Genomic DNA, 10,534 nt, shown 5'->3' with positions numbered 1-10,534 from the left:
TTTGCTTATGTGGTGCTGAGGAATCGAACCCAGGGCCTCAGGCATGCAAGGCAAGCGCTCTACCACTGAGCCACCTTCCCAGCCCCTGTTTTTGTCTTTTTAATCAGGGTCTCTCTATGTATATGTAGCCTAGTCTGACCTGAACTCACAATGAAGCCGAGGCTGATCTTGAACTAGCGGCCCTCCTGCCTCTGTCTCTCAGGTGCAGAAATTGCAGGTGTGTACTACTATGTCCAGACTAACTTTAAGTTTCTTAGTTGGCATTATTGAGCAAGATAAAAAGAGTACAAAAGAGAATGAGTGTGCCTCCACACACCACACTTTTACTCTACAGGTTCAAGCAGACTAAAGCCCACATTCCAGCAAGTAAGGGAGAGCCAGGACAAACTGCAACTGTCTGAATGGAGCCAGGGAAGGATGGAGGCTGCTGAGACCAATGCACACCAGGCCTCTTCCAATCCTTATACCTGTGACCTTAGGACTTGGAAAGGTAGTGAAGAGGGCGAAGAGACCCTCACCTGGTTTCCCGCTCACTCAAGGTGACCTTCTCAGTGAGGTAGTCAAAAAGCTCCCCTTTCTTCATCCTGTGGGAACAGAGATTGTAGGTAAGTTAGTTCAAGACCCCCCCTTCCTTCCCCTGCTCCCACAGAGTTGTCTCCCATCCTCATCTTACAGAGATAGCTCCTTATAAAAAGTCCAAGACTGGAAGAGGAAGCACATAGATAAAGTTTGGTCTGGGAAGAACTGCAAGAAAGGAAAAGTAGGCTGTAGAGGTGGGATGTGCACAAGTGTGGGAGATCTGGATATCATGTAGTAAGAAGCCCAAGGCCTCAGTAGTGGAGGAGGTGCCCCAGAGCCTCTGGCGCAGGGCCCCAGACACAGATCAGAAGGATTCAGCTTATCTGGTTTTTTTTCCCCAGGAAACAGAATTAGCATACAAGTAAAGCAAAATTTGCTAAAAATTGCAGTTCAGTCAGGCTCCAGTGGCTCATGCCTGTAATCCTAGCTATTCAGAAGGGTGAAATCTGAGAATCACAATTCAAAACCAGCCTAGGCAGACAAACCCAGAGACTCTTACCTCCAATTATTTGGAGGTAATTACCTCCAGACAAAAAGCTGGAACTGAAGCCTGGCTCAAGTGGAAAGCATGCCAGCCATGAGCAAAAAAGCCAAGCGAGCATTTTAGGCTCTGAGTTTGATCCCCTTTTTTTCTGTCTCTGCTCTGTCTGTCTGTCTGTCTGTCTGTCTGTCTCTCTCTCTCTCTCTCTTACACACACACACACACACACACACACACACACGTACACACACATGCATATACACACGCACACAGTACACATTGCAGTTGAATTTTTGGTCTGATCTGATATTTTTCTTTTGGTGATACTAGGGTTTGAACTCAGTGGCTTTGCTCTACCACTTGAACCGCATCTTCATCCTCAGCCCTTTGTTTTTATTTGAAACAGGGCCTCCCAGTACAGCCTAGGCAGAGTCTCACTGCCTGGCCAGTTCAGTTTTCTTACCTTTTGGGGAGGATCTAAAATGAGGTATCTGCTGCACACATCCTCTGGAGGGCTTCTCAGGACAGCAGTAAAAATAGCAACCCAAGCAACCTCTTCAAAGGTTAAAGACATTTGAGTATTTGATCTGCCCACTAAAGTTGTACAGGATGGAGCCATGTGACTGCGCAGAGTAGGGACAGTTGTAGCTGGGCAAATCTACAGGGTTCTTAGGAGACTATATCTTGGTTAAATAGAGAAAGGTATATCCAGCCTCCTCTCACTTTCTCCAGGGAAAGCAGAGATTCCCAGGGTAAACCAGGAAGGAAATGAATAGAGAAACAAGATCTATGGTGTCACACTGTAGAAAAGCAAGAAAACCCTAGCCATGGCAGGCCTGGGGAGGAAAGACTATCTGAAGACATAGCCTAGATTTATAGAGGTAATTTTTTTTTAACACAGTATCTTTCTCTATAAGGTAATGGGGATCAAACTCAGGAGCTTGAACATACAAGTGGTCTACCACTGAGCTACAGCCCTAGCCTCCAGTTTTTATCATTTTACTTCATTTGAAAGATACTAGGAGAACTTCAAACTAACAGCAGTAGTAAAGATTTGCCAGTGAACACCCAGATCTGTGCAAGGCTCTTCAGCAGACTCCTGCCATATGTCCCATAATCAGTAATACAGCTACTATGTGAGATATTTCAACACTACAAAATTTACTTGAGGGGCTAGGAATGTGGCCTAGTGGTAGAGTACTTGCCTAGCATGGGTTCAATTCCTCAGTACCACATAAACAGAAAAAAGCTGGAAGTGGTGTTGTGGCTCACTGGTAGAATGCTAGCCTTGAGCAAAAGAAGCTCAGGGACAGTGCCCAGGCCCTGAGTTCAAGCCCTAGGACTGGCAAAAAAAATCTACTTGAGTAATCCAGTTCTTAAGCCAGGATGTGAGGAAGAACCAAGACAAGGCTGGGAACGTAGCTTAGTGGTAGAGTGCTTGCTAAGCATGCATAATGGCCTGGGTTCGATTCCTCAGTACCAAATAAACAGAAAAAGCTAGAGGTGGAGCTGTGGCACAGAATGGCTCAGGGACAGAGCCCAGGCCCTGCATTCAAGCCCCAAGACTGGCAAAAAAAAAAAAAAAAAACTAAATCAAACCAAAGGCAATGGTTATGTCACCATAAACATTTGTGTTCTGTTCTGTGATAAGAGCTCAGTGGAGTACAGGAACAAGGAGCTAAGGAATCTCCTTTCCTGGGAACCTTTTCTAACCAGATGGTTAGGTGTGGAGTGTACAGTTTCCACAGCCCCTGTCTAGCTTATACTTGACACTTTGTGTCAAGAGATTATCGCCCTCACATATCCTGTCAGGGCAAAAGCAGGGTGACAATATTAGTCTTTGAACCACATCATAGATGCAACTCTTTCTCTCTTTCCTTTCCTTTCCCTTCCCTTTCCTTTCCTTTCCTTCCTTCTTTTCCTTCCTTCCTTCCTTCTTCCTTTCTTCCTTCCTTTTTGCCAGTCCTGAGGTTTATGAAGTCAGGACCAGGCTTGGGCACTGTCCCTGAGCTTCTTTTTTTTTTTTTTTTTGGCAGCCGTAGGTCTGAACTCTGGGCCTGGGCGCTGTCCCTCAGCTCTTCAGCTCAAGGCTCGTGCTCTACCAATTGAGCCACAGTGCCACTTCCGGCTTTTTCTGTGTATATGGTGCTGAGGAATTGAACCCAGGGCCTCATGCATGCAAGGCAAGCGCTCTACCACTGAGCCACCTTCCCAGTTGTCCCTGAGCTTCTTTTGCTCAAGGCTCCCGCTCTACTACTTGAGCCACAACACCACTTCCAGATTTTTCTGTTTATGTGGTACTGAGGAATCAAACCTAGGGCTTCTTGCATGCTAGGCAAGCACTCTACCACTGAGCCACATTCCAAACCCTTTTTGTTTCTTTCATCTGTACTGTAGATTGAACTCAGGGCCCTACACTTGCTAGGCAGGTACTCTACTACTTGAACCACATCACTAATCCTTTTGTTTTTAGTTTGTGTTTCATATGAGGTCTTACACCATGATCCCCTTACCCCCACCTGCCAAATAGGTGGGATTACAGGTGTGGGCCAACACACTCAACCCTACACACAACTTCTACTACCTACCTTTCTCCTAGACACTGTTGGCCTCTTTTCGTCCATGTTTCCCCCTTACAATAGTTCCCAGACAGCCAACAGGATCTTTGTAAGTAAATAGCTCAGTGGTAGATCCCCATTGCCCTCCATGCCCAGCCCTCCAAATGCCTTTCCATGCCAAGAAATTCCAGCCGTTCCTGCTCACAGATACTGGCTTCCATCTCTCCCTGGATCCTTGCAGATCCATGATTATAGCAAGTTATTGGCCATAGGGCTCTTTTGCTCCAAACTTCCAGATCCAGGCCTTTGCTTTGGTTCCTCCCTCGCTTTAGCCAGGCCTCTGCTTCTGCACTGCCTGGAAAGCCTTCCTGAACACTCTGTCTTTTAAAAAAGCCTGTAAGCTGGGCACTGGTGGCTCATGCTTATAATCCTAGCTACTCAGGAGGCTGAGATCTGAGGATCGTGGTTCAAAGCCAGCCTGGGCAGGAAAGTCCATGAGACTCTTATCACCAATAAACCACTCGAAAACCGGAAGTGATGCTGTGGCTCAAGTGGTAGAGCGCTCGCCTTGAGCTGAAGAGTTGAGGGACAGCACCCAAGCCCAGAGCTCAAGCCCCACAACCGACAAAAAAAAAAAAAGTCTGTAATTTCAGCTATTTGGGAGGCTGAGGCCAGACAGGTATCTCAAAACACAAAACACTAACAAAAGGGCTAGGGGCATGGCCCAAATGGTAAAGCATTTGTGGGAACAAGGCACTGGACTACAAAAGCAAATAAATGAGATAAAAAGTCCTTGCTCTTGAGAGTCCCTCATTCCACTTTACAAATATGCTTGGGTATATGTCTAGGACTTTACTCTTTTCATTGCTGTGTCCTCGGTGCTTAGAATAAATATTGAGGACCTCACCACCATCACCCACCACTGCAGTCAACAACGACTAATTACTAGCATGAATCTTGTGCTAGCTACTGTGCCATTATTTTACCCATAATACTGATGAGAAAAACAATACTTAAGTTAGGGGGAATGCAAGTTCCTGGCCAGCCTGGGCTACATAGCAAGACTCTTGTCTCTAGAAGAAGAAAGAAAAGAACAAAAAAAAGAGAATACAAATAATCCAACTCAAAAGTATGAGTGTAGGTTTCAAAACTTGGCAGCCTGATGGACCTGTCCACCTAAAGCATTTGTGACCCTCTTTATCCTCAGTGGAGGCCAGAGTAGTGGATCAGAGAAGGAAGGCCCAGGCCATGCTGGCTGCGGGCTGGGTACTTACAGGTCAAACACCAAGAAGAAGAAACTGTTGGTCTCATAAGTGTCCTTCAGCTGTACTGAAATGGAAATGGCTGGCTTGTCTCAAGGAGCAGAGAGTCCTGGGTAGAGGCAGCTAGGGCACAGGGGCAAGCGAGCTAATTTCTAAAGCTGGGGGTTGGGAACAGAAGGTGCTCAAAGAAAACCAACCAGGAGTGTGGGTGGGCCTGAGGACTTCCCACTCCCCCCACCTCTAACCCCCCCCCAGTCCTTCTGTGGTCCCTTCCCTCTGAGCAGGGAAATGGAGTGGTAACTTCCAGCCTCCAGGACGGACCAGCAGATCACAGAGTGCAGGACACTTGGGGTGATTCTAGTTGACTTTCCAGGGATGCTGGGCATTTGCACCCCCAGTGGGTTATTGGAGCAGAATCAGGACCCTGTTGTGGTCAGTAGCCATCACTCACTGATGTTGGGGTGTCCAGAGACTTTTCTCAGGATGTCCACCTCCTTCAGGGTGGCTTCCCGCAGCTCCTTCACCTCCTCTGAGCTGAAGCTGCCGCCACCCGTGACATCAATGATTTTCACCGCATACTCCTGGCAGGTGGGCTTGTGGATGCAGCGCCGGACCACACTGCTAACTCCTCTGGGGATACAGAGCACACATAACCATTGGAACCCCCACCCCAAAGAGAGTCCCAGAGCAGGGCCCTGGCAGAGATGTTCTGTCCTTCTGGGGACCATGGGGTGGGTAATGAAGGCACAGAGTTCCAGGCGGCTTGCCCCAAGCTCAGGAGTGACAAGCTTGGCATTCTGTGCTCTTAGTACAGGAAGGAAACTGTAAACGCTCAGCACACCTTCCCTCCCACCTCTGTCCCCCCCCCCCCCCCCGCCACACCTCAACCCAAACCTGAACAAGCCTGGGGGCTTTAGCTGGATCTCTTAATTTCTCTCCTTGTCCTAGCACCACTCTAAATGGGGCAAGGTGAGGGGAAATGGGACCCGTGTGGGGCTGGCTCTGGCCTGCAGACATCAGTGGAGAAGCCCAAGTGTTACCTGCCCAGGATCTCCTTGGGCTCATAGTTCTCATAGAAGCCCTGAGTAGAATGAGAGCCAGGCAGCGCCTCGTCCCGGGTCATGCTCAGCAAAACTGGTGTGACTGAAGGACTCTGGGAAGGGAGAGAAAGACACTGTCAGTCCCTGACCCAGGAATAGGGCATGCTCCTAAAGGGCTCAAATTGTTTCTTGCTCATCTTCACAGTTTCTAGCATGGGCTGGTCCATAGTGAATGTTTGAAATAAATGTTAGGGAACTAAAAAACTTCAGCCAATCAATTGGTAGAGCACTAGCCTTGAGTTAAAAGCTCAGGGACAGCACCCAGGCCCACTTTAGGCCCCATGACCAATAACAACAAAAATTCAGCCAATTTTGGCTTCCTAGCCCTTTCTGGCCCCCAGTGATGGCCACGTCCCTCCGATGGCTCTCCTCTCCTTGCTGCCTGGAGCTTTGCACCCAGCCCGGCTTGCATCTTCCCAGATTGGATAGTCTTAAGACCCCCAAGACATCTTTTAGTCCTTACTGTCCCCAATGGGGCCAGCAGATGGTGAGCCAGGTCCAGCTCAGGCCCAGGGCTGGGCCAGGAGATGGGGCCCCAAGGATCATTGTAAGTAGGCCAGCACAGTCTTGCTTCTAGAATACATCAGAAACTGTAGAGGCTTAACTTAAAGTAAGCTTTCTATTCTACTCTGAGACTAGGATGGCCCTGCTTTCTACATCTGTAGGAAAGATGAGAAATTTTGTGATTTTATGATCTTAATATCCCAGTCCCAAGACTTTTTTTTTCCTTTTTGCTAGTCCTGGGCTTGAATTCAGGGCCTGGGCTCTGTCCCTGAGCCTCTCTGTGCTCAAAGCTAGCGCTCTACCACTTGAGCCACAGCACCACTTCTGGCTTTTACTATGTATATGGTACACTGAGGAATCGAACCCAGGGCTTCATTCATGCTAAGCCCTCTATCACTAAGCCACATTCCCAGCCCCCAAGCCTCTTTGTTTCAACCAAAACAGCTGAAAACAGCCTCCCTTCCGGGACATGCTTCCTGCTCATCTTGTTCTGTGTTTTCTCTTTCTGTCCATATGCAGGACTCTCTTCCTCCCTCCTCCCCTCATTCTCCCTTCTCCCTCCCTACCTCCTTTGCTGGTCACTGTGGTAGCTGTTCTGTGGGATAGAGAACTGGGCTGGGTGAGTCTGAATTTTGGTACCAGCATCTGGCACCACTTGCCAGTGTATGCTGTCATCTGTCCATTACAGTGTCATTTTCTCTTGAACCTATGTCCTAGCTTCTTCTGCTCTCTGTGCCCAGGGCAGGCATGCAGCAAATGCTGCCTCCTAGGTGTGAGTCAATGGTTGGGAAGGTAAGCTTTTGGGCCTGGCTTTGGTGGGCAGAATGTTTCAGGTCTTACCTAACAAGCCCTGCCTGGTTCTGTTGAGTGTGGTGAGCAGGACGGAACTGGTATAGGCAAACCTGGAGGGAGAGGAGCTGAGCTGGCTAACAGACACTGCTATAAGGGAACTGAACTCCCACAGACGCAGGATTTCATGATTGTAGAAGACAGGCATAGGAAGCCCCGCACCCCACGTCCACAGCTTCCAGGGCCTGTGAGGGGCAGGCCTCTCTAAGGGCAGCACTGACGTGAGACTCCAGCTTGCCATTCCAAGAGGGCTGGTGTGCCTGCTCCTGGGTGCCTGGTTACCAGAGGCAGGATTAGAATGACAAGCATCTCCCTTGCCAGCAGCTGGCATCAGGGCTCACACAGGCCCTCCTCCGCCCTGTCAGCAATTCAGAGTATCTGTTCCCAAAAAAACCTCTCCACTTTCTGGGAGGCTCTTCTCAGTCCCAGGATGGGTATCTCTGCCGCTCTCCTCTCTGAGCCTCCCTGTCTACACCTTCCATGGATGGAGGATGGCTGGACTCACCCTGGGATGCCATCAGGGCTGGGAACACTGTTAACTGGCACAAAGATGAACAGAATTCTGGCTGGACTCACTTCTGTGTGCATATGCATCCCTCACTCTAGAGCCTGACAGGGGCCAACTTTGTGCCTCTGTGCATCACCTCCACCTCTCTCCCTATGGGGAGGGTCTCCAATAGGAGGCAGCCTATTCTTTTTGATATTCCCCCACCCTAAACCCAGGTGGGAAAACATACAGGAATTGCCTTTCTGCAGACTTCCCAACCTTCAGAGGGAAGAGAAACATGTCTAATGGATTTGTCTGTCTTCTCTACCCATGCCTCCCACTCTCTCTCCATCTCCCAGTTACTCACTGTTGAGAATCCTCAAAGGGCCTTGAATGGCTGCAACAAGAATCCCAAAGGTCTCAGAGCCCCGGGGCAGAGGGAATAGCAAAGGGCTGAAGCCGTCCTGTGACCAGAGTAAGATGTCCTGCTGCTCTTTTGGGATTTGCTGCTTCATGACGGAAGATTGATGTGCCAAAAATAAACCACAACTGCAAACCTGGGATGCAGTCCAAGGCTCAGCAGAGAGCAGGTGGCCAAGTCACACAAAGGGTGCCCTCTGGTGGAGAATGAGGGAACCCAGGTGGCCTGGGACCAGGTGGACAGCATGAGATGACGTGTCTCCCTTCTAGACCTCACTTGCCCTCTAAGCCTAGAGGAGTCATTTGCTAGTTTAGTGCTGATAGCAGAGTTTTAGAAAACTAATCCTTCTGTGAAAGAGTGCTGCATCTCAGGCTGTCCAGTAAGTCAGAATACAACTGGGCACTTAACTGGGTGGAAGTATAGATGTAGTCTTCATCAGTCTGACTATGGGAGGGTCAGTGGACTTCATTACTCCAAATCTACTGATAATTTTCTCAATCCCCTAATTATCTTAAGGTCTCAGATTTGAACTCAGGGCTTCCACTTGAGCCACACCTCCAGTTCTCAACCTAACATTCCCAGAGGGATAATACAGAGCTTCTTACAGGGGTCCACATATACCCACTTAGCATTTCGCATTGCAAGTGCTTCACGTACTTTTCTTGGGCCTCAAACCCTGGTTCTCAGAAAATATGACTTGTGGGGCTGGGAAGATGGCTCAGTGGTAGAGCACTTGCCTTGCATACTTGAGGCGCTGGGTTTGATTCCTCAGAACCACATAAGCAGAAAAAGCCGGAAGTGGTGCTGTGGCTCAAGTGGTAGAGCGCCAGCCTTGAGCTGAAGAGCTGAGGGGCAGTGCCCAGGCCGAGTTCAGACCCCACAACCGACCAAAAAGAAAAAAGAAAATGTGACTTGCCAACATCACCAGAACACTTTGTTACATCATGTCAACCACTTGAACTTTGTGGAGACTTTCTGAATTGCTGCTGTACAGGAGCTGAAAATGCCTTCAGTTTAATTCCAAACACAAAGGTCATTTATGGATGGAAACTTCTTGTCTTTGTGTGTGCCGGGGCACTGTCCTGGACTTTTGTACTGCCTGGGCGCTGTCCCTCAGCTCTTTAGCTCAAGGTTAGTGCTCTACCACTACAGCCACAGCTCTACTTGCCAGTTGTTTTGCCAGTCGTGGGGCTTGAACTCAAGGCCTGGGTACTGTCTCTGAGCTTCTTTTGCTCAAACCTAACATTCTAGATACCACCTGAGCCACAGCACCACTTCCAGCTTTCTGATACTGAGGAATCACACCCAGGGCTTCATGCATGCTAGGAACTTTACCACTAAGCCACATTCCAAATTTTGATGGTTAATTGATGAGCCTCCTACAGACTTTGCTGTCCAGGCTGGCTTTGAACTGTAAATTTTAGGCTTTAGACTTCTGAGCAAGTAGGATTACAGATGAGCCACCGTGCCATATATCTAACCAGTTTTGGAGGTTTTTTTTTGGCAGCTGTGGGGCTTGAAATCAGGGCCTATGTGTTGTCTCTGAGCTTCTGTGCTCAAAGCTAGTGCTCTACCACATGAGCCACAGCACCACTTCCCCAAGGGTTTTTTTGAAATAGGATCTTACAATGGAGCCCAGGCTGAACTTAAAATCATCCCACCTCAGTCTCCCCAAGGTTCGTTTTATACTTTCAATGTCTGAGTAGTCTTTGAGCAATGGGGCTGAACTTAAAAGAGGTTATATATGGCCTGGTAGAAGCTTTTGAGAGCAAACTCTTAACACCTAACAGAAAGGAGACTTCTATAGTGAAGAGGCCTATATTAATAAAATACTGGGTTGGGAAGATGGCTCAGTGGTAGAGTGCTTGCCTTGCATGCATGAGGCCCTGGGTTCAATTCCTCAGCACCACATACACAGAAAAAGCCAGGAATGGTGCTGTGGCTCAAGTGGTAGAGGACTAGCCTTGAGCTGAAGAGCTGAGGGACAGCACCCAGGTCCAGAGTTCAGGCCCACAAGTGACCAAAAGAAAAACAAAAAGCAAGCAAGCAAGCAAATACTGAAGCCAGATACTGGAGGTTCTCACCTATAATCCTAGCTACTCAAAAGACTGAGACCTTGCAGACTGATGGCTATCTGAAGCCATTCTTTTTTTTTTTGGGGGGGGGTCCGGTCATGGGGCCTGGGCACTGTCCCTCAGCCCCTCAGCTCAAGGCTAGCGCTCTACCACTTGAGCCACAGCGCCACTTCTGGCTTTTTTTCTTTTTGCTTATGTGGTGCTGAGGAATCGAACCC

The 10,534-nt window shown here is 48.7% G+C and overlaps 1 protein-coding gene across 3 annotated transcripts in view; it reads right to left on the bottom strand.

Annotated features, from left to right (window-relative positions):
• Positions 1-6,004, bottom strand: part of Phkg1 (phosphorylase kinase, gamma 1 (muscle)) — a 15,565-nt gene extending 9,561 nt beyond the window's left edge. The window contains exons 1-4 of one of the 3 annotated variants that reach the window (XM_013033183.1): positions 5,921-6,004; positions 5,332-5,510; positions 4,893-4,947; positions 519-584 (exon numbers count right to left, since the gene is read on the bottom strand). In XM_013033183.1, the coding sequence (XP_012888637.1) occupies positions 519-584; positions 4,893-4,947; positions 5,332-5,510; positions 5,921-6,003 (383 nt within the window). In that variant the 5' untranslated portion in view covers position 6,004. Of the gene's footprint in view, positions 1-518; positions 591-4,889; positions 4,948-5,331; positions 5,511-5,920 lie in introns of all 3 variants that reach the window. The other 2 variants (XM_013033185.1, XM_013033184.1) reach the window with 2 other exon arrangements.
• Positions 6,005-10,534: the final 4,530 nt, after the last annotated feature.

The sequence above is a fragment of the Dipodomys ordii genome, unplaced genomic scaffold (genome assembly GCF_000151885.1).
Source record: "Dipodomys ordii isolate 6190 unplaced genomic scaffold, Dord_2.0 Scaffold164, whole genome shotgun sequence".
Classification (NCBI taxonomy): domain Eukaryota; kingdom Metazoa; phylum Chordata; class Mammalia; order Rodentia; family Heteromyidae; genus Dipodomys; species Dipodomys ordii.
This window is presented reverse-complemented; position numbering and strand designations above follow the sequence as displayed.